Source organism: Urocampus carinirostris, chromosome 16, assembly GCF_059441175.1.
Source record: "Urocampus carinirostris isolate Australia breed hairy pipefish chromosome 16, RoL_Ucar_1.0, whole genome shotgun sequence".
In the NCBI taxonomy this organism is placed as follows: domain Eukaryota; kingdom Metazoa; phylum Chordata; class Actinopteri; order Syngnathiformes; family Syngnathidae; genus Urocampus; species Urocampus carinirostris.
Genome location: NC_142364.1, coordinates 36,271,400 through 36,295,866, shown reverse-complemented (window position 1 = coordinate 36,295,866; position 24,467 = coordinate 36,271,400). Strand labels below are relative to the sequence as shown.

Here is a 24,467-nt window from a genome sequence, read left to right as displayed (position 1 = left end):
GTACATTATACAAAATAATATTGCTGAAATATTAATGTATATATTCATCCAGTTTTAATCATCACCGTTGATTGGCAATACAAAGCGAGTTATTACTTCTGATTTTTCAGTTCATATATTCTTCGTGGTTTTCTGTCCCGCCACAGTTGTAATGCCTTCTCAAATCCATTATCATCCTCTTCATAGCGTAACCAGGAATATAATTTAGTCAATTTTGGCAGAAAAATCCTTTCCTTGCCAGGTGTATTCTTTTGTCTATTTTCTTTCGTCGAATCGTTCGCTTCAACACATGTGTTTTCCTGCCTCCATGATCTTCCGAAGAATTTCTCCGCCATTTTTTCGGGCCGAAATTATTGCCGTTATCACTTTCTGCATTATGTTTTGACTTATTACTGACACTGAAGAAATTACCAATTTTGTGTTGATTTTACAACCTTCACAACCACCACAACAATGATGTAATCTCGAAGCAACGAGATCTCGTTTGCCGAGATCAGCGTGCAGACGTAAACTGGAACCGCGAGACCAAAACAACAATGGCGGATCCGCATGACAAAATGTTTGGAGTGCGGTAAATCTTTGTTTAAAAAAGTAATTGGATAATAATGACAGTTTTGTGTCAAAAAAGTTGCTTCCCGGGGACGCACAATGATTTGACACTATGCCGCGTCGAGGATGCAGGGACGCGGGCAAACGAGAACACTGGTATTGTCATCAATTTTGTTAGCTCTTTTAGAATCTTCCTCCTGCGGCTGAGGTTTTAGCTTGATTCCTCACCACTAATCAATTTTTCTTCTGTTCTCTGTGGGTCTACTTTGGAAAATTTTATGCAAATGCACAGCCTTATAACGCTCGGGAAAGTCCCGAAGCACGAATAAAGCAAAATGTTTGATTTGGGGGAGAAAAAAACAACAAATATTATTTATTTTTTATTTTTTTTTATTGAAAAAGTTGCCGGCCACCCGGGCGGAGACGTATTGTAAGTTGTACGCCCGACGTAAAAGATGCACGTCCCGGGCATCTGGGCAGACGTTATTTCAAACACTGGTTTAACACACTCTCAAACAGGGTGGGCAAACTACAGTCCTAGGGCCAAATAAAGGTAGGCAAGCTTTTCAATGAATGAAAATAGAAATAAATGAAAATAGATAGATAGATTGATAGATACTTTATTCATCCCGGAAGGGAAATTCACATTTCCAGCACCATCCCAAATGTTAAAATAAAATGATAATACAGTAATCCCTCAGTTATCGCGGTTAATGGGGACCAAAACCACCCGCAAAAAGTGAAAATCCGCGAAGTAGCGACGACCCTTCAAAAATGCTGTAAAGAAAAAAGAATAATAATTTACAAATATATATATATATATATATATATATATATTTTAAATTTTATTTTATTATTATTTTTTAGACCCGGTTAATGGGGACCAAAACAACCCGCGACTAGTGAAAATCTGCGAAGAAGCGACACCCCTTCAAAAATGCTTAGAATTTTTATTTTATTTATTTATTTATTTATTTTTTCTTAAAATTTTATTTTATTATTATTATTTTTTAGACCCGCGAACGTGGAACCGCGGAGTAGCAAGGTCCTGTATATATAAAATGGTTTAAAAAATGTCTGATACTACTGATACGTTTTCTGATTTGGTGCCACTGTTGCCCCCAGTGTCCATCGTGGGTCTTCCCCCATCATAAAGAATAGTAAGAATGGTGAAATGACAACAATAACAATTACATTTTATAAAAATTAAATAAAGCTAATATACAGTATATAAAATATTTTTTACAAAATGGTCTTTATAAAATGTGTTGATTTAGTCCCACTCGTCCCCAGCGTCCTTTTACGCGTCTTTGTCCCCATAGAAAAAGTGTTCAAATGTAGTTGTCTGCATGTTTATTAATTGCATATTGTTACTAGATTTATCTCCATTTCCATCCTGTCTGCCAAATTCTTGAACCCAATCCGGTCCCCATTCAAAAAGATTATCCTGTCCTGCTCTAGAGATTATTGGAAAATTGCTTCTTATTTCACTGAGCTTGCATACTGTATCTCTTTTGAATATTCAAATATACGCTTAGCACTGTGTATCCTGGATAATCAGCCAAAGCAGAGATTTTAATAGAATATTTTCCGGAATTCGCACTCTGTTTCTTCCAGATTGGTTCACATATAAAGAAGCAGGTGGGTGAACTGGGATTTATCTGCACTGGTCTGGTGACCAAAGCTGGAGCTCTGCAGTGCAACCCCAATGATTCGTTCACAAAGAAGGATCTCATTGAAAATGCTCGCAGAGTCTCAGAGAAGGTCAGTCTTGCTTTTTTCAGGTTATAAGGCCAAATGAGTTTGTTTAACACAGGGATCGTACCTGTGCTTTAAATCTTAGAAAAAACTTGAATTTTAATGTTTTGTTTTCAAGGTCAGAAAAATGCTTGAATTTTCTATAAAGTGCTTGAAAATGCTTGAAACTGTTGCCATTGCCATGTCTCCTGGAAGTCTGACTTTTTTTCAAGTGCATATAAATTATGCTGACACGCCTGCTCTGGTGGCGTTGTCATGTGAAGTGTCACCGTCCCCTACTGGTTGCACCCAAGAGGACAGCTCTATTAAAAAAACTGGCTCTTTTGGCTCAGCTCACTGAGAAGAGCTGGCTCTTTGGGCTCGCAAATGGCTCCTTAGATTTTTGTGTTTTTGCAAATATATTTTATCAATAATAATAAAACATGCACCAATTAATTTAGTAATTAGTATTTTCACATGTTTTGCAGGGGAATCCCTGAAATAACACATGAAATATAAATTAAAATACATACAGATTTACCAAAACAAAATTTCGAAAAATGTTTAGCTTTTTACTCACTGAACAGATTTCAAGTTAAACAACAACACAAAATCACATAAAATGCAAAACAATCAAATACAAATTAAAAATATTTACTCTTCGGTGCAATAAATGAACGATGGAATACAAAAAAATAACTATTTATAATCCTTTTCTTACCAACTTAGACACAGCTTTTTTAAAAAACATGCAAAAATTACAAAAAGCAAAAGATCAGCAGTCTCTAATATTTAAAGATCAAATGCACCCTGCTTCAGAGCTATTAATATGAATAAAATAAGTCCAAATTTGGCTCATTTCTCTGCTTCGTACACATACACTACTTTCTTTATTTTTTTGTCTTGCGTATTAAACTCATTTATTACTTGTTTGTAAACAAGTGTAACAATTTGAAGCTACACATGCATTGTTGGAGAAGACTGGCAGAAATCATGTCAGTTTATAGCAGCCCATTGACAAAAAAGATTGTAGATCATAGATAGGAACAGCTCAAAAAAGCACAAAGTACATGTTGGCAGCAAGAAAGCGACTTTATTTCAGTCATCAAAGTCAACAAAAAAAAACAACGTTCTTTTGATTGGCCCTGGATTTCTTTACTTTACTTTAAAGGTACTTGAAAAATTAAATAATTTGCCTTGAGAGTGCTTGAAAAGTGCTTGCATTTGGCCATGAAAAAGGTGTGCAAACCCTGATTTTAGGTTGTAACATAAGTGCTAATAAAAGCTTCATCTTCCAGGTGTCACACGTGTTAGCAGCCCTTCAAGCAGGTAACCGTGGCACCCAGGCTTGCATCACTGCAGCTAGCGCAGTGGCTGGAATCATCGCTGACCTTGATACTACCATCATGTTTGCCACTGCTGGGACACTAAATAGAGAGAATGCAGAGACTTTTGCAGATCACAGGTAATTTTCACTCCTGGGCCGCGCGACTGAGCGAGTTTGGCGGACGCGGCGTCACATTGCGCGACGCGAGAAAAGGCGGCGGGCGTGATCGGGCTACCCCCGTAACTGGGGGGAGCCCGCTCGTCCGACGACCCCAGTAGCGCGGCGCGACGACAGGCGGCCGTCCGCGCGCAGCGGGCGAAAGGCGGCGGGCGAAAGGCGGCGGGCGTGCGCGGGACCCCCGTAACTGTGTCGGTGTCGTGCGTATCGCACCCGAAAGTACCGCGCGGCGCGGGTTAGGGGCTCGCTCGTGGGAGTGACCGAACGGCACCCGCTGTGCGGTGCAAGTAAAAATACTGTCGTGAATTTGTCTCCGATCGTCCTGGGCGGACGTAAAATCGCCCAGCTGTACGACTCTTAGCGGTGGATCACTCGGCTCGTGCGTCGATGAAGAACGCAGCTAGCTGCGAGAACTAATGTGATTTGTAGCTGCGATTGGCTGGCAACCAGTTCAGGGTGTCCCCTGCCCACTGCCCGGAGATGGCTGGGATGGGCTCCAGCCCCCCCCGCAACCCTAATAAGGATAGGCGGTGCAGATAATGAGATGAGATTTTTTTTTAATTTACTTTTTTATTTTTTTTATTTTTTTTAAGGGTCGTCGCTACTTCGCAGATTTTCACTTATCGCAGGTGGTTTTGGTCCCCATTAACCGCGATAACCGAGGTCCCACTGTATATTTTTTTACTGATCAATCTAAGCATTCATACGGTAATATGCTATGTGTCTAGGCACACCCAAGTTTTTTTTTAGGTTTAAAATAAAGTCCTATTGATAATGTTTGAGCTGAGAAAAAGTTTAACAAAATTTGATACAAATTTTCAATCAAGAAATGGGAGTGCGCGTTACACATGAATAAATACTGTACTTAAAAAGTCAAGTGTGGTTTGTTCATTTGCAGACTCTGTAGTTTTCATTATTCCTTGTGCTTTGCGGCATTCATTTCCGGTTGTAATACACAGTACAGCAACTTCTAGACGTCAGATAATACTCAGTGCCCCTATAATTAACATTGGGTTAGATGGTTTATCCCTTTACCGTTCCTGAAAATTTGCCTAAAATCCCAATCCAAGACGTACCCTAAGTTAATTGAATGCTGTTCTTGAACCGTTTGGAGAATAGACGTTTTGGTTTCTTTTGAAAGTTAACACTCGGAGGTTTTGTCCCTAACTGAAATAATCACTCAAGAGTGCTACTAACATTGAGTAATCTGAGTTGGAACACACAGAAATAAAAAAAAAATATTCTCGCATGAATTTTTTTTTGCAATCAAATGCCTGCAAAAGAGTGTAGCGTGGTCATATTAGCTGGAAAACAGGTGATTTCAGCCTGGTCATCCTGGGTGCCGAGGTGCTTAACTTGTTTGGGCATTTGGGTTGGCCATGGTCAAAAAAAAATTTGTGTGTTTTTTGCTACTTTTTCCCTTTTTTGTTATTATTTTTTTGTATATGTCATTACGAAACATGAACATGAATTCAAAGCGGAGACATTGAAACGCGCAGTGTCCATTTAGGGCAAACGAACACAGACCCTGAAAAGCTTTGTCACTGCTAAAAACGCCATTGCTCACTGCATAGCAAAGCACAGAAAACCATTTACTGATGTCGAATATTTTAAAGAAGCGTGTGTGTCTGTGCGTGCATGCGCGCGTGTGTGTGTGCGCGTGTGTATAGGCGCGTGTGTGTGCCATGTGGGGTCAAGGGTTGTTGTCTTGGAAGATAAATGTCAGTTCCAGTCTGCAGGGATGTTGACAATGGCAATAAATAATCTATCCATGTATCTTACTGAAATTGGTTGACATTTTCTTCCACAGGTGAAAATATGCAAATCAACAACTTTGATTAACAACTGACAGAGTAGAAGAAAAAAAGGGCAGACAGGAAAAAGTTGCAGCTTATCTTGATCCTATCTCCTTATAAAATCAGCACACTTTTCACATTGTTATATAATTAGATTTTGTAACAAAACATTTTGAGTATCATAAATCACATCTCATCATCACACAAGAGGAATATTTAAACGTGTAAAATATTGATAAGTGTTTAAGTGTTTGACTTGACATCCTATCCTAATTTTTGATAATTTTTTTCACTTATTGAACTTTTCTTTCTCTTTTTTCTTTTGTGTGTGTTTATTGAACTTATACGAGAAGAGTCAAAAGTCTATCTTGATCCCATGAAACTAGTCTAGCTAGTCATTTTTTTTCCATTTTGACGCTGAGGACCTCGAACTTGTTGTTGAATTTGTTGTAGAGGTCAGCTTTCTCAAGGCGTTTTTGAGTGTGGTGGTCTGTTCGGCTGTCAAGGCGTTGAAGTATAACCTCAGTTGCGACAGTCCGATCTCTGATCAATTGATCAGGAATTTCCCTGAGCCGTCTCCACAAACTGCACATACAAACGCCAGCACCAATTCCTCCGATGATTTGGATATTTTTAAATAATGACAAATTCATATAATTGCTCGGCACTAACCACACACACTATTGGCACACCACTTTAGCCATTACACTACCTTATATAAGCCTACCGCTTTTTCAAATTTTAAGAACAACAAAATGTCTTCACCAATGACACAGTCTTATTGTTTAAGCAGGATACAGTGTTTTGCGGTGGACAGCAGTGTACAATTTTGTATGCAAATATTCCTGGAGGGTAGGCAGATGTCTTTGTGGAGCGAGAGGATTTCTTTCTCTGAGAAGGGACGCGACAGAAGAAGAACTGAACTAAGACAGGGGTCTCAAACTCAATTTACCTGGGGCTTTGGCGGTCAATGCAGCTTGGGTCTGGATGAGGTTTGGTTGAATTTGTGTTTTTCCACAAATTAGACAGGATAAACCTGTGACTAGGTTTCAGTTAATGATTTTGATATTACATTTAAATCCTGCTTTAAGTGAGTGTTTGGACTTCAATGAATCACTTACCTTTTTCTCTTTGTTTCTTTTAAACCATGCTCAATTTTTCTCTTGTGATAACAACTTTACATTTTCTTATTTATAGAGAATACATTTTGAAGACAGCAAAGGCTTTAGTGGAGGACACAAAGCTATTAGTGTCTGGTGCTGGAGCAAGTCAAGAAAAACTGGCCCAAGCTGCTCAGTCCTCTGTGGTCACCATTACCAAACTTGCTGATGTGGTCAAACTGGGAGCTGCCAGCCTTGGTTCTGAGGACCCAGAAACCCAGGTATGCGGAGTCCTTTTAAAAATATGGATGTATTTATACTGTGGTACCTCTTTGTACCAGCAACTCTATACATGGAAATTTCACTAGATACTGCTAAAGACAGCATACTGTTCGGAACAGCTCACCGTTATCAGCTCGGTCCAGTTTGCGCATGCTCCTGCCATCAGTCTCCTGATTCAACACCCTTGGCTATACCTGTAGAGCAGGGTTGGGTAGAGTTACTTTAACTTGATTACTTTACCAGCTCAGTAGCCTAGATGGTAAGGCGCCCGCTTTGAGACTGGGAGGTCGCTGGTTCGCGCCTCGGCCGAGTCATACCTAAGACTTTTAACATGGGTAAATGGCGGCGCCCTCTGTTGGCTGCGGCTGCATCGGCTCGCTACAACGGGTCAGGTGTAATCGACATTTTGTTCTGTGTACATTGTTACACAGAATGACAATACAAGGAAATTATTATTATTATTATTATTCAATTACTTTTGGATTGCTCCAATACCAGAAAAAAGACAAAAGAAACTAAATATGAATAAAATTACTAAATTTTGTGCAGGCTTGGGTAGTAACCGAATACATGGAACGGCAAAAATGATGTTAGCAAGCTGTTTGGATTTATTTTCATTTTGTTTTTGTCACATTTTATGTTAGTTTTTCCGGAGATCAAAGAGATCAAAGCCAGGAGAGTCATAATTTTATTCATAATTCGTTTCTTTTGTCTTTTATTAGCATATTTGGTATTGGAGTAGTCCAAAAGTAATTAAAAGTAATCAAGTTAAAATAACCCTACCTAACCCTGCTGTAGCATGACCAAGAAAGGAGTACAATCCAGAAGCAGCCGGTGCCGATCATAAAGCCGTGGAAGAATTTACACAGCGGTTCACAGAAAGTTTCATGTCAAGTCAAGTCAAGTCAAGTCATTTTTATTTGTATAGCCCGAAATCACGAAGAGTCTTAAAGGGCTTCACAGATTATTACACTATATTACACAGACTATTTTTCAGCCGACAAGAAGAGTAGGTTATTCATATGCAATGGAGTAGAAGTGAGTTTTAAGTTTGCCTCCAAATTTCCACAGTTTAGTGTGGAAGATTCCTCCAACGGAAGATATAGTTGAGTGTCGTCTGCGTAGCAGTGGAAGCTAATATTGTACTTGCGAATAATATCACCTAATGGAAGCATGTAAATGTTGAAAAGAAGGGGGCCAAGCACTGAACCCTGCGGAACACCGCAGGTAACATTAAAGGGCTCAGATGTCATTTCACCATATTTAACACAGTGCGTCCTATCTGAGAGGTAGGATCTGAACCACGAGAGGACGGTTCCTGAGAGACCAATCAATTTTTCCAACCGTTCTAGTAGGATATTGTGGTGCACTGTGTCAAAAGCAGCACTAAGATCCAGCAGCAGCAAAAGTGATGAAGCGCCAGAATCCATTGCCATTAGGAGATCATTTGTTACCTTGATCAGAGCTGTCTCAGTAGAGTGGTTAGCCCTGAATCCTGATTGCGTGGATTCAAAAAGGTTATTCTCGGATATGAAAGCATTCAGCTGCTGTGCCACTACTTTTTCAAGTACTTTAGAGAGGAAAGGTAGGTTTGACACAGGTCTGTAATTACTTAAGATTTCTGGATCAAGGTTGGGTCGTTTCAGTGTGGGTTTAATAGCGGCGGACTTAAAAGCTGCTGGTACTACATCTGAGGAGAGTGATATGTTTATAATATTTAGAACTGAAGGCCCAAGGACGCTAAAAAGACTTTTAATAAGTGAACCTGGGAGCGGGTCGAACTGGCAAGTTGTCGGTTTGGCCGCGTTCACCACCTGTTTGAGATCATCAAGTGACAGTTCACTAAAACCAGCCATTTTCCCAGGGCAGCCACCCTGTCGTACATCTGTAAATTGCAGTCCTTTAATATGTGTGGTATTAATAATTTCTTTAGCAATTTCTTCCTGCATGCATTGAATCTTCTTAATAAAGAAGACCATTAAGTCCTGAGCAGAGTGTGTCGAACTATCTGCGATAGTCTGTTGCCTTGTAAGCGATGCTACAGTGTCAAAAAGGGCTTTGGGATTGTTCTTTTGAGACGCAATCACCTTCGAAAGGTAGGCCGATTTTGCAGAGGCAAGGGCCGCTTTATACTTTAACAAGCTGTCACACCAGGTTTATGGAGAACCTCAAGCTTGGTAGCGCGCCATTTTCTTTCCAATTTCCTGCATTCTTGTTTAAGGGTTCTAGTTTCATCAGTACCAATATTTTTTCTCAAATACAAGCTTTGCCTTTCTTGTATGTGGTTTCAAATGCGTGTATGAATTCAATCATATATCAAAAGCCCATTATCACCGATTTGAGTTTGTCTTTTATTAACACAAGGAACTTGAAGACAAAGTAATAAATAATTCCATGACTTTCAGAGTGCTAGAAACATTTGATTTCTGTTGTAGGAAGTGGGAAATGTAACTGAAATATTTCATTTTTCTCGTCTAACCACAGGTGGTCCTTATCAATGCAGTTAAAGACGTGGCCAAAGCTCTGGGAAACCTCATCAGCACCACGAAGGCAGCTGCAGGAAAACCGCATGATGACCCCAGTATGCTCCAACTTAAAAATTCTGCCAAGGTATAACACAAAAAAAGGAAAGCATTTCTGTTAAGAGTTCACAACCATGCAAAGCTCATTCGATATACTCTGCTTAACGTTAAAAGGTGTGATTAAAAATCTACTACCAAAAATTCTGGGTTACAAGCTGCTACTTTTTTGCAACATTTTAAACATAGTGGCTTTAAATACGCTGCATCTTATTCTTTTTTCCCCGTGGCAACCCCAGGGAAAACGACAAGCTGCTCTTTACCATCAAGCATGCGCTCTAAATACAAAACAACGCAGTTTACGTCTGGAAACATTTATCTATCGAAGAAATTAGCCGATATTTTTGCCAATATTCTTCATATAATGCAAAACTAAAGGTTTAACATAACTTTATTCAAAATTCAAAACATTCTCACGATACTTCAGCTTTTTCACCCCAAATCAAGGCCTCAAGTTATACATCCAAGTTAAACTTAAGTGGAACATATCCATTAAAAACACTACACATCTCTTTCTGGATCATCGGCGTCAATGTGAGGTCGCTAATATTTCTTTAATCCTCGAGTAATGGGCAAATGCAATTTGGTCTTTTACTGTGGCAACCACCAAAGACAACAAAATAAAAAGATACCTCTCTGCTAAAATCTGACACTGTTCTCCACAGTGTGGTTGCTTTGGCGCTATCGTCTAGAAGTATAGGGCTCACAAATTATGCGACACAACCCTCATTTGGGTTGTTGTTTTTTTCGGCACAGTATTAAATGTGTGCTCGTCTTTGTAATTGCCATCTTGAATGGTCACATGATCTAAAATATTGGGACTGTTAACAACTCTGAAATCAAAGAATTACTTTAGTTCACTTTTCTGTCTGTTAAAGCCTGCTGCTTATAATCCAGTGCGGCTCATACTAAGACAAAATCGACTTCCGTTGTTAGATTTGAGCATGTGGCTTATAATCAGATGCGCTCTGTAGTCCGGAATTTACGGTAAGTAATCAGTACACTTTAGTTTTGGACAATAGGTTTTTGATTTAAAAAAAAACAAAACAAAAAATCAGCTAAACTAAAAAGCTAGAGTTAAAAAAAAAATTAAAATATTTCAAACATTTGTAATTTTAATGTTACTATAGCGACACTGCATAACAACTATGAATAATTTCGACTATGCCATGCCTCTTCAGCACCTGTAGTTGTCAGGCCTTCAGGTTTTGCACAGGTGATGGAAATCCTTGAAAATGCTTGAGTTGTAATTTGGTGTTCTCAAGGTTTGAAAACTACTTTAATTATAGTTAAAGTGCTTGTAAAATTGATGCCATGTTATGTTAGGTATTGGGCTAGGGTTGGGAGCAACGGTTTAGGCTTCAGATACGTGTTTTAAACCTATTTAATGGTTCCAAAACAAGATTGGACATTCGTTAGAAACAAAGGTTTAGACTTTGTATTAAGGTATTAAGCTGAATTAGTTTTGTGAAATCGGGTTGGAGCTAGGGTTACAGCTAGGGTTAAGGGTAGGTTTAGGGTTAGTAGCTAGGGTTTAGGCTCCATGTAAGGGTTCCAAACTAATTTTAGGGTTCCAAAATAGGTTTAGAGCTAAGGTTACTGTTTGTAACGGGGTCAACGCTAGGGTTACCCCCTAGAGTTGGGTGTAGGGCTAGGATTAGAAACTCTTGCAAAAACAATTATAAATTAAAATAATGATCTATTCAGTACTATAAATAAACAATAAAAAAATATTTAACAAACACAAAAAATATAAATTAAAATGGGCAAAACACAAAGCCAAAGATATGCAGGCTCTATGGAAGATTGAATGCACCCTGCTTTGGAGCCTTCAATATCATTAAAATCAGTTCAAATTTGTTTTGTTTTTTCCTGCTTGAATTTGATTTGATTTTAATTGTTGAGGCTGGGTGACAGAATTTATGTCACTTTATACCAGCCAATAGCCACAAAAAATGTCTTCTCAAATAAGCACAAAGTATGTGCTTGCTGCAACATAGCGACTTTATTTCAGTGTTCAAAGTCAACAACAAAAAAATGTTTTTATCGGTGCTGAATTTTTTTCTTTAATGGTACTGGAAAAATGGGCTTTGAAACGTTCTTAAAAAGTGCTTGAATTTGGCCATGAAAAAGGTATTCGAAACCCGAATATTATAAAGTATGTACATCACATCCGGATGACAGAATCTTGATGATGAAATTGTGTTTCTTGGAATGAAATTGACTGTAATTTGGTTACTGGTATGCATTACCGTTGTTTTCATTATTTTCCCTTTTAATACAAATGATCATCTCTGTGTGCATCAGGTGATGGTTACTAATGTTACATCACTCTTGAAGACGGTAAAGGCCGTTGAGGACGAAGCCACTAAGGGGACCAGAGCTTTGGAGGCCACTATTGAACACATTAGACAGGAGCTGGCGGTATGTAATGGTACTTTTAAATAAGTTTGTGTCTTTTTACCCTGTGCCTTCAAATTAGATTTAATCATAGACCTCATTAAAAGACTAGATACGGAGTCTCAAACCTGCAGCCCGCGACATGATGGTTTAAGGCCCCTGTCTTATCTTGGAAGTTTCAAGGGACAGTGTGTATGTTTTGATCAAAAGATGTCCCTGTGTTGTGTAGTGCAACCAAAAACAAGTGCTTAAAAACTCAAGACGAATACAAGCTATAGAACAGGACGTGACCAAAAGCACCATTTTTATTTCATTTTCCGCCCAACCTTACACAAGTTTTTTCTTTTCTTTTTTGATACCCATAGCAGCAGGATGACGGGCAATTATGTCAGCTTCGTTTAGGTAAAGCTCATGTTACGACAGATAAATGCAAATTTCTCAACCTATGAGTATTAAGAAAATGCTGGTTTATGTCATAGCTCGTGTTTTTTTACTTTTTTTTAGGTAGGTTGGTAGGTAGGTTGGTTGGTTGGTTGGTTGGTAGGTAGATATAAGTTTTATTTACTACCAGGAGATGCTAAATAATACACACCGTGTGCCCACGTGGATTATTGATTCATTTATAACTGATTGATTTAATTATTATCATATTCATTCTTAAAAAAGATTTTTCGAATTTTTTATTTGTACTTGATGTAGGTTAAAAAAATGATATTTGAGAACAGTGGAGTGTTTTTATCTGAGCTTTTTTGTTGAAAGCCTGATCTGCCCAATTTCACCCAGCTGGCCCCAAGGAAAATTGGTTTGAAAACCCCTGCAATCCATACATCCCTTTTTAGTTTATATGCAATTTAATAGGCTGCCTGGTATCTGTGCCTTTCTTAGCGTAGTTATAACTGATCAACTATTTAGAGCTTTGGGCTATTTCAAAATGTCCTTTCCTCACTGTAATTACTGTCAACGTTATATTTTTGTGGAATCACCTGCCTGTGAGAATTTTGAGAATATTCTTGGGAAACATCTGTAACCATGAAGAACTGGGTCAGTCTAGTCCAAAATTTGGATGATTAGAATTATATCCTTTTCAAACAGCAGATATTTTTTGTTCATTTGAATTATTATATTTGTTATTTTTCTAGAGAAAAATGGTAAAAAAGGTTCAAATGTAGTAATATCCCAGGTTACAGCAAAATTGTTAAACAAAATGCTCAACATCCTGGGCCACAGTGGCCACATACAATAAGCAAAACTTTGTACTGTCAATTTGGGCAAAATAATGATTTACCCGTTCAAAAACAAACAAACAAACATAAAACTGGTGCCGGGTATTATTTTTTAAACATTTTCACTTGATTTTGTGCTTCAATAATTTTTTTTGTTGGCAAAAAAGTGTGCCTTGTTTTAAACAGGTTTGGGCATCACAGGTTGAGTCATAATCATCCATCAGGATTATAACAGTACTTTTGTTTTTCATATACACTCATTTAATCCTGTTTCTTAAAAAAAAAAATAAACAGACATTTAGCAGCTCGGACCAACCAGCCAAGACGACCACACCGGAGGAGTTCATTCGCATGACTAAAGGAATTACTATGGCAACAGCAAAGGCAGTGGCTGCTGGGAACTCTTGTCGCCAGGAGGACATCATCGCAACCGCCAACCTCAGCCGGAGGGCCATTGCTGACATGCTTCACTCCTGCAAGGTAATAGAGTACCTAACTAGCTTGCAACTTTCAAACACCCTTGTTTGATACAGGGTTTGTACAGGTGCTTAAAATCCTTAAAAAATGTTGAATTTTAACGGGATACCCAAATTCTAAAACATACAAAATGTTAAAAAATAGTACATGTTTTTTGCATAATATCTATATATGTACATCGTTGGTATATTCCAATTTTTTACTGAGATCATGCATTTTCTAGATGGTCTGTCTCGTCTTTGACTTCCTGAATGTGAATTGGTTTACATGTTAATTATTCCAAAAGGTTTTGAGTGTTTTAAGCAAAGTTTTTGTGGAGAATGCCTAGGCGTTACGTTGCAGGTAGGTGCAGCAATCTTACAACAAATGGCAGCCCGAAATGGGGCGAACTGGCAGAAATGACACAGAGGGCTAAAAGGGGCTAACCCAGCTGGGACTTGACGGGCTAGCTGGTTGCTTTAATGCCTAAAGAAAATGGGAGGCTGGCTGACCGAAACTTGTTATTATCCAGGATAGTCGAAGGCCAACAACCAAAAACTACCATGGAAAAAAACGAACACAGCCCAAAACAAAAAACCATGAGCATGGGAGGAAAGCCAACTAGCCGACTGCTTACGGGGTCAACCTGGACTAAACAAAACTGGAAGCTTTCAGGGGCCCGCATGCTAAATGAGAGATATCTAGACAATATTATATAAATTGCAAGACATGTTGCAAAAAACACGAAAGAAAAAGTCACAATAACCTACCTCAAAGGAGGCAAAGGCAGAAAACACGCTGGCACGTAAACTTACCCCACACGGCTTTTGATGATCAGCGCATACGACTCGGACAAAACAGTCAGATGTCCCCCAGCGACACATTAAGCAAAGTTCTAATTATTCTAAGCGGAAATAACAATTTGGCCTTTGGTATTACCTTGATTTTTGGTTATGATTATGTACCTTCTGTTGATATGTAACAGTTTTGTTAGTAAATAAGTTAGTTTTATTTTATTCGAGTGAGTGTGAATTGATATTACATTATGCAATTTACAAGAACTCTGGCATGAATCATTCAAGAGCTTTACAGTCTGACATCATTGACTGCTGTACGTAATGAAAATAACAAGAACATTTGATACAATATGAACCAAAGTCAGACAGCAGAAAACACTAATGGAATGAGGCACAATTGCATCTTTGATGCCCCCTTAGATGCTGTAATATTTAGCTTAGGATGTAACAAATGTTCGTACAAACAGCACAGCACAGACCTCAAACAACAGGGTTATTGATTGATTTACACTGGGTTTACTCTTTTAATGGTACTGGAGAAATTGAAAATTAGCTTTGAAAGTGCTTGAACATTCAAAAGATGTGCAAACCCTGTACATAAAGTGACAGCTAATCTCAGGGCCATTCACGGCTGGCAAAGTCTAGTCGACGGCAAGAATAGGGAAACTGTGTAACAACCGCCTGGGCGAAACTTATCTGACTGTGTTTGCAAGTGGAGCTAATCAATAGGACTGCAATCATCCAGGTCAGGTGTGCAGAGAGTAGATGCAGGTGTGAACATTTTAGGCGCTCCCCCAAGTTGGTGCCCCCTAGTGCGAGATGGGATGTCAGATCCTGACATTACCTCCACCTTAGTCACTAGACCCATGTCAGGGTGTAATTTGATAGAATTCCGATTTTTACGTCAAACCAATACCAGTACCTAGCAACAGCGAAGTTTTTCATCGATGAAGATGACGGCCCAGTCTTTATTTCCTCAGCTGTAGACCGATTAGGAATCCCGGTAGGCTTAAGACACAGTGTGGAAGAGGACCACTGGATGCAGGGTGATGAGGCAGGGGTTGAGTTCTGGTAGCTTGAGGCTTCATTTGTCGGCACAATAGGGCAAGGTTGAAATTATCAACACAGGCCTAGAGCACACTCTTGCGGTTTAGTGTGAAAATGTGAAATGATATACCCATGTGAAATGATACACCGAGTAATAATGTGTGAAAAAATTACAGAATAGTCGCTTTCGGAGTATTAGTCGCACCCCCTGGCCAAACTACGAAATAACTGCAACTTTTAGACCTGAAAATACGATACCTGAATTATATATATAACTGATTTCAGCACCTTGTATTGATGACTACACAAGAGTTGAGTAGCCGTATCATCCCATGTGTAATTAACACTAACTTAATGCCTTGTGAATCTGACTTTTACTGTTAAAAATGTTGAATTTTTTTATTTCCCCTTTCAGCAAGCTGCCTACCACTCTGAAGTGAATAAGGATGTCAGAATGAGAGCCCTGCGTTACGGAAACGAATGTGCAACAGGATATCTGGGACTCCTGGAGCATGTACTTGTGGTAAGTCCTTGAACAGAATAAGGAGGACTTTGATTCTTAAGAATATTTTTTTCTGTGACCCAAAAGTTGAAACACATAAACCGTGTATTTAGAAAATTGTTTCATAATGTTTAGTGTAAGGTCATTTTTTAAAATCATCTCTTTTTTTTCCCCCATTCTTTGCAAATGTGTACTTAATGTAAATCTGCGATTCATTCATACCTGCGCTAAGCCGGTGAGTATACAAGGTGGCAAAGTAGTGTGATGAGCTTTGATTGAAATCATCATAATTAATACTGCAACATGTCTCTTAACAGCATGTGTTTTTTATGTTAGGCCTTTGATGCTTTTGGATAGGAATCTCTAGCTTCACTGTGTCAAAAACTCACTCGGGGTGGTGCGGAAATAAAGTGAAGAAACACAAATGAGTCCGGAAAGTGGTGGTCTGTTATTCAGTACATGGAAAGTAAGGTAGAGACGCAACAATTGTGATCCGAGAGGCAGGCGAGGGGTCAGTGTTCCTGTAAACCCAAGCAACGGAGGCGACATTTCAAGAGTTGGTCAGGGGCTTCTTGTAATCCCGGAGGGCAGGCAAGGATACACTAATACAAAAAGCTGAGACAGGAGTACCTTGGATGTGACACTGGAGACGACAACGTGGCACTGAGCCAAAGGGAAAAAGTTTAAATGGTGACGAGGGAGAATCGTGATAGGAGGGAAATCAGGACAAGTGACCGCAGCAGTGAGAAGAAAAAAATTGAAACCGTAAGTGAGTGGACAAATAGGGTAAGGTCAAGAGACGCAGGACCTTGAATGCGGGAACATGACAAACTGAACTATTGGAACGGAGATAGATGTCCGACATGGAAAGTCACTTCACTTATATAGAATAAAAAAAACTATGAAAAAAAGGTCTAGTTATTTCTACCACATTTGAACCATAATCTTTTGCAACCATATCCAGCACGGTGTGCAGTACCGACTACCCCCTTGCCCTGTTTTCTTTCCTTGCCATGCACACTCATAGAGGTCATAACTTAAGCTCCCTTTTGTTTTGTATTGATAGAGTATTTGAGATTGATGTATGTCCGCCCTGCGATTGGGTAGCTACATCCTCTTTTGGCCTATGGTATATATGCACATCCACGCGCATACTTATCTCAGACGATAGTTTTCTGCTACCGGTACAAATTTGTGTAGGAAAAAATATTTCAGAACCTTAGAACAGTTCAAGTTAAAAGTTAGATTTATTTTCAGAAAGTTAAAGGTGGAAAACTGATAATAGACATGTATGATTCCAAATAGTGTGTTGTTTTTTAAAGGACACTGTATTTATCATATCTTGACCACTAGTCTTGTGCTACAAAGCACAAGAAAGAATTCAAACTATGGAGACTCAAAGTGACCAAACTGCACTTCTAATATAGTTGGCCTGCCTTGTCTGACTTCTCCAGCACACAAGCATAATGTCATCTGATACAACATGTAGTATTCTTTTAAGTAGTTGTCAGTTAATCACATTTGTTGCCCAATCTGTATTCATTTATCCCTGTTTTTTTTCATTATTCAAACAGACCCGTGGAAGCATATTTCTTAGCTTGTGCAATCTCGAGAGCTCTTAAACAAACACTTCGCCGAGACACTACATTTTGTCTCTGGGCTTCAAAACACTCAAATATTTCCTTCTTTTTGGTCTCTGTCCTTGTTTTATCCCCTATTCGACCGTTTGGTCTTCTGTGCAATTTTTGCTGTGTATCCTTTTTTGATTGTCTGACGTAGTTTTTTTTTTATTCGCACACAATTTTCTTTCTGCTTCCAGGTTGTTTGTTTCTTCTGCGGTCTTTGTCACTTTTAGCTTGAAGTCAGCAGTTTAAGACCAACAGTTTCATTTTTTCCTTCAGGCAAAAATAATTTTACAAAATGCAACCTAACTCACATTTACTATATATGTATGGGTGCATGCTCACAGTTGTTTGTTGTTCCTCTATTTACAGGGGTGTCAAACTCATTTGAGCTTGGGGCAGCATTGTAGAAAAATAAATTTCAGAGGGGCCAGACTAGTATACTAAAGAGAAAGAAAGAAATTGAGAGGGGAGGAAGAGAGAAGGGGAGAGAGAGAGAAAGAAAGTGTGAGAAAATGGAGATGTAGGTGTAAGATGAGAAAGGGAGAAAAAAGAAAGAAAATGAGAGACAAAGAGAGTAAAGGAAGAGAGAAAGAGCGAGAGAAAGTGAGACGAAAAAAGAAAGGGAGAAAAAGGAAAAGAGATAAGCAAAGAAAAAGATAGAGACAAATAGAGAGAGAGAAAGAAATATATTACAAGAAAGAGAGTGAGAAAAGGAGCGAGAGTAAAAGGAAGAGAGCAAGAGAAGAGGGAAAAAGAGAAAAAAGGAAGAGAGAAACAAAGAAAAAGAAAGTGAGTAAAAGAGAAAACCAGAGAGAGAGAGAGAGCAAGAGAGAGAGAAACAGACAGACGGACCTCTCAAGGTTTCATTTTTCTCATGCTTAGGTTTATGAGATCCTTGCCCTCATGTAGGTTTTAAATCAGGGGATGGTTCAATAATTGTCTGAAGTTTGCTATAGTGTGTGGTCTGTGCAGCCCTTTCAGACTCCTCATCATTAAGGGCTATACAAATAAACATGACTTGACTAGAAAAAGGAAAAGAGAGAAACAAAGAGAAAGAAAGAAAGATAGAGACAAAGCAAGAGAAAGAAAATGAAAGTGAAAGAGGAAATTAAAAGATAAAAAGAAAGAGATTGAAAGTGAGAGACAAACAGAAAAGACAGAAAGAGATAGTGGGATAAATAAAAAAATAGAGAAAAAGAGAAGGAGGGTGAAAGAGGGAAAAGATAAAGAGAGATATAGAAAAAGACAGAGAAAAAAAGAGAAAGAAATAGGTGCAGGAGAGAGAAAATAGAGAGACAATGGGTGAGAGATCAAAAGAAGAAATATAGACAGAAAGAGTAAAGAAAGAGAAAGAGAGAAGAAAAAGTCGAGAGAGTAAGAGTGATAAATTAATGATAGAGAGAGATACAGATACAGCTCTGGTTGCTTTGAGTTATGCTTGGCTGTGCTGACATCCAGTGGACATATTTCAAACTGCGAGTCATTTTTTCCTTGTGCTTCTCAGGGATGTCTCGCAGGCCACGTAAAAAATTATTGGTAGGCCTCCACTTCCCGCGGGCAACGAGATTGACATAAGTGCTCTATAAGACACGCCCCCTTGCCACATACTGCTTAGGGTTCGCTACTGGCAGAACACAACCAAATATGTGCATATAATTTGACTGAGCAACCCATTTAAAAGTCTCAGGTGAAATCAGAGAAAGGCACAGCCAATCATATACATTTGCACATCAGCAGAGAACATGATTTGACTCCTCTGCCATGCCCGATGAAACGAGACGTTGATGGGTCGACGGGCGATCATGTAACAATGATTTCTCAAAATTGTGCCACATATCATTGAAAAGCTTCACTTCTTGGGATTCAAGATATGACGACCATTTCAAAGTATACTCATCACAGAAACATCACAATCAGTCTGAAATAAGATACATGAAAAATATAAAGCCATAGCTTGCCAATTACGCCCTGTGGCAGTCATCAAACAATATGATTGTCCGCAAACATGGTTACGTCCACAAAAGTCCAGTGAATCCAAACGTCTAAAATGTTTACTCGAAAACAAACGATAATTCCGACAGATCCAAAAAAGTCGGCCTAAAAGCTTTTCTGCATCATTGGACGTTACTTGCAATCTGTTTTTTCTGCCCTGTAATTCCCGTTTCTAAGTTTAACAGACTTGTAAAATTATTTCCAATATGGCCGTTAGCCTCTGACGTTTTGATTGATCCACTTTCGACCAATAACAGGCTTTTTTTCACTGTCCACAGCCTGGAATAGCCTACAAGGACCGGTATTGATGAAACCGAAATCGCCTTCTTTTCTTCCAAATACCTTTAGCCAGTAATAACCGATTGAAATGATACTTGACACATTGGTCAGCCAATGAAATGTTCTGAACAGAACAATATACAGATATTCACTGTGTATTCAAATTAGACCCAAAAATAATCTTGCACTCGTGATCCTTTTTCACAGATCATTATTAAGTGCAAGTGTGCACAATCTTTGATTGACTTCTGAAAAGGGAAGTCAATTATTATCAACTCTTTCAAAATATCTAAAAATGGCCAAAGTAAAATACACAGTTCCAAAGGTTTTAGTGTTGTTAACTGGCTCTCTCCAGATAGCCACTTTTCGAAACTCCTAGACCTACCATTGGAAAAATGTGTAAAATACAATCTTTAGTTTTCAGAATTTAATCAAATTTGACAAGGTATCAGGTTGGCTTCAAGCTATTGTCTTTCTGGTTTACCAGGCTAAGATGTCCATGCTAGACTCATTTGCAGGCATTTGATTGCAAAAAGCGAGAATAAAAACCTTCCTTTTTTGTGTGTTCCAACTTGGATTACAAAATGTTAGCAGCACTTGCAGTGATTATTTCATTTTGGGACAAAACCTCAAGGGTCACCTTTCAAAAAAGACCAAAGTCATTCCTATTCTCCAAACGGTTCAAAAACAGCATCCGATGTACTCTGGGTACCCCTACTCAGGCAAGTTTTTACAGGAATGTTAAGGAGTTAAAAACACATGGCAAATTTATGAGGAGTGACATCAGTGGACCTGAACTGAGAGCCTGACTTGTGTGGTCCTGCATGTCTTATGCCCCCTTGGGTTAATTTTGTTTATGTGCATTAAACCCAACCTCCTGATTTCAGTGTTGTATTTTAGAGTTCTAATTGTGTTTTATTTGCAAGTAGTTAAAAGGCTTCTGCTAAAAAGGTCCTCTAATATGTTTCGCCGAAAGTTCCTAGACGTTCTACGATTGCCTTGCTAAAATTTACAAATAAATTGATTTAGATAGGAAATTTAACTTCCTACTCATTCATCAATGCCACAAAATTACTACAAAATTAATTGAACTTGCATCTACTTGAATTCTTGATTTTAAAAATCAAATGAGAAAAAGCCGGACTATTTATAGATGTCAGTCCATGCTTGGTTTCCAGACATTTGACAGGGATTAACCACCTTGTCCGCACCCAGTCAATCTGGCCCAGAAGTAGTACTACCCCCGGGGGTACTCACCATGTCGCTAAGTAACATGTTTTTTGTTTTTGTTTCATGTCCTGTCAGGAGCACACACTTACAGGTCTTACCGTCATTACTTGGAAATAAACATAAAACTGAGTTTGTGCGTGAAAATGTTTAACTTGGGTTGTTCAATTCCCATTGTTTGATGATGTGCCGTAAGAACAACTTGGGTGTGGGGTGGGGCGTATCGCTTTTCTATCTCAGTGTGAGTGTCGATTTATTTGTGTGCTGTGTGAGTTTGCTACTGCTGACATTTGCACCGGTTTGGCTTGTAGCATGCGTTCCTGCACTATTGCGTCTGCACCCCTATCTTGTCATGCCAACACATCTGAATAAACCTGAGCCGGGTTATGGCTAAGCCCAGTTAATACTTTGCAGCTGTCGGACACTTTTGCAACCTGAATAGAGCATGTCTACCTAGGACTGTTTGAGGACATCAAATGCTTGAAAAAAATAACAAAGTGGTTTCAGTCTATTCGTTTTCAGATTAGTAAATCGTTTGGTTCGGGGTTGACAATATATGGCCCGTGGGCCACAATCTGCGTCAAGCTAGCCTGCCAAACGAAAATCGCATACTCAGCATCATTACCGCTTTATGCGTTAGACAATTCCAGGGGTCTCCAACGTGGTGCCCCCTAAGGACAGTTGAGGTGCCTGTAGACATTTTTTGAAAATGGCTCACCAGTGCTGTGTCATAGAGAATTTCTATTACATGTATTTTTTGTCATTGCTTGACATATATATATATATATATATATATATATATATATATATATATATATATATATATGAAATGTTTATTGAAGGTATTGTTGGATACATTAATCAAAACATGACACAAAAAAAAAACTAATGCTGAGAGTGAGCATGGCCAAATATGGTCACCTTACACCCCCTCCCCTAAGAAAATTTGACAAATCTATTTCTGCCAACCTTTGCTTAAAGGTTTGCATCGTATTTGCACTAATAACCCGGTCAGCAAAAAATTCCAAATTTTTGGTTTCCTGAAAGCAATAAAGTTTCCATGCAAGTATATATTCATCCTGTGCAGTCCTTTGAGACGTTTTTGTGATTAAGGGCTATATAAATAAATGTGACTTGACTTGACCATATACAGTGCATCTGGAAAGTATTCACAGTGCTTTACTTTTTCCACATTTTGTTATGTTACAGCCTCATTCCAAATTATATTGATTTAATCTCTTATCTCAAAATTCTACACAAAATACTCCATTATGACAATGTGAAAAAGTTTTTTTTAAAACTTTTTTTGAATTTATTAAAAATAGAAAACTAAGAAATCACATTTACATAAGTATTCATAGCCTTTGCTTAATACTTTGTTGATCCACCTTTGGCAGAAAATACAGCCTCAAGTCTTTTTGAATATGATCCCACAAGTTTAGCACACCTATCTTTAGGCAGTTTTGCTCATTCTTCTTTGCAATAAGTCTCAAGCTAAATCAGGTTGGATGGAGGACGTTTGTGCACAGCCATTTTCAGATCTCTCCAGAGATGTTCGATCGGATTCAAGTCTGGACTCTGGCTGGGCCACTCCAGGACATTCACGGAGTGGTTCTGAAGCCAATCTTTTGAGATCTTGGCTGTGTGCTTTGGGTCGTCGTCCTGCTAAAAAAGGAACCTTCGCCCCAGCCTGAGGTCAAGAGCGCTCTGGAGCAGGTTTTCATCCAGGATATCTCTATATATTGCTGCATTCATTTTTCCTCCTATCCTGACTAGTCTGCCAGTTCCTGCTGTAGGGTTGGTATTGGCCCGGTGATGAGTGGGGCCTGGTTTCCTCCAAACATGGCGCCAGGCATTCACACCAAAGAGTTCAATTTTTGTCTCATCAGACCAGAGAATTTTGTTTCTCATGGTCTGTGAGTCGTTCAGGTGCTTTTTGGCAAATTCCAGACGGGCTTCCATGTTCCTTTTACTAAGGAGTGGCTTTCATCTGGCCACTCTACCATACAAGCCTGATTGGTGGATTGTTGCAGAGATGGTTGTCCTTCTGGAAGGCTCTCCTCTATCCACAGAGGAACGCTGGAGCTCTGACAGAGTGACCATCAGGTTCTTGGTCACCTCCCTGACTAAGGCCCTTCTTCCCCGATTGCTCAGTTCAGAAGGCCGGCCAGCTCTAGGAAGAGTCCTAGTGGTTACAAATGTCTTCCATTTACGAATAATGGAGGCCACTGTGCTCATTGGGACCTTCAAAGCAGCAGAATATTTTTTGTATCCATCCCCAGATTTGTGCCTCAAGACAATCCTGTCTCGCAGGTCTACAGACAGTTCTTTTGACTTCATGCTTGGTGTTTGTGTTCTGACATGCACACTCAACTGTGGGACCTTATATGGACAGGTGTGTGCCTTTCCAAATCGTGTCCAATCAACTGAATTTACTGCAGGTGGACTCCAATTAAGCTGTAGAAGATATCAAGGATGATCAGTGGAAAAAAGATGCACCTGAACTCAAATTTGAGCTTCATGGCAAAGGCTGTGAACACTTATGTAAATGTGATTTCTTGATTTTCTATTTTTAATAAATAAAAAAAAATAAAAAAAAATAAAAATATTTTTCACATTGTCATAATGGAGTATTTTGTGTAGAATTTTGAGATAAGAGATTAAATTAATACAATTTGGAATGAGGCTGTAACATAACAAAATGTTGAAAAAGTGAAGCGCTGTGAATACTTTCCGGATGCACTGTATGTGTGTGTGTGTGTGTGTATGTATGTATGTATGTATGTATGTATGTATGTATATGTATATATATATATGTATGTATATATGTATGTATGTATATATGTATGTATGTATGTATATGTATATATATATGTATGTATATATGTATGTATGTATATATGTATGTATGTATATATGTATGTATGTATGTATGTATGTATGTATATGTATATATATATATATGTATGTATGTATGTATATATATGTATGTATGTATGTATGTATATATATGTATGTATGTATGTATGTATATATGTGTACATATATATATATATATATATATATATATATATATATATATATATATATATATATATATATATATATATATATATATGTATATATATACATATATGTATATATATACATATATGTATAGACAATCATAATGCAAAGTCGTAAAAGGCATTGACTTCATTATTGGAAAAATAAGGCTTTAATTGGAATTAACGTTTTTTTGCCATGGCTAAAAGCCTTGCCATGTAATGTGTACAAGACATCATGTGTTGTGTGCAAGAAATCTCATCTCATCTCATTAGCCGGACCGCATATCCTCATTAGCGTCGCGGGGGGGCTGGAGCCCATCCCAGC

General features: G+C 38.5%; 1 protein-coding gene across 2 annotated transcripts in view; it reads left to right on the top strand.

Annotated features, from left to right (window-relative positions):
• Positions 1-24,467, top strand: part of tln1 (talin 1) — a 165,364-nt gene that overhangs the window by 118,354 nt on the left and 22,543 nt on the right. For both annotated transcript variants that reach the window (XM_088355364.1, XM_088355363.1), the window contains 7 exons: positions 2,167-2,313; positions 3,585-3,751; positions 6,784-6,967; positions 9,453-9,578; positions 11,855-11,971; positions 13,465-13,650; positions 15,886-15,993. In XM_088355364.1, coding sequence (XP_088211490.1) covers positions 2,167-2,313; positions 3,585-3,751; positions 6,784-6,967; positions 9,453-9,578; positions 11,855-11,971; positions 13,465-13,650; positions 15,886-15,993 — 1,035 coding nt within the window. The remainder of the gene's footprint in view (positions 1-2,166; positions 2,314-3,584; positions 3,752-6,783; positions 6,968-9,452; positions 9,579-11,854; positions 11,972-13,464; positions 13,651-15,885; positions 15,994-24,467) is intronic.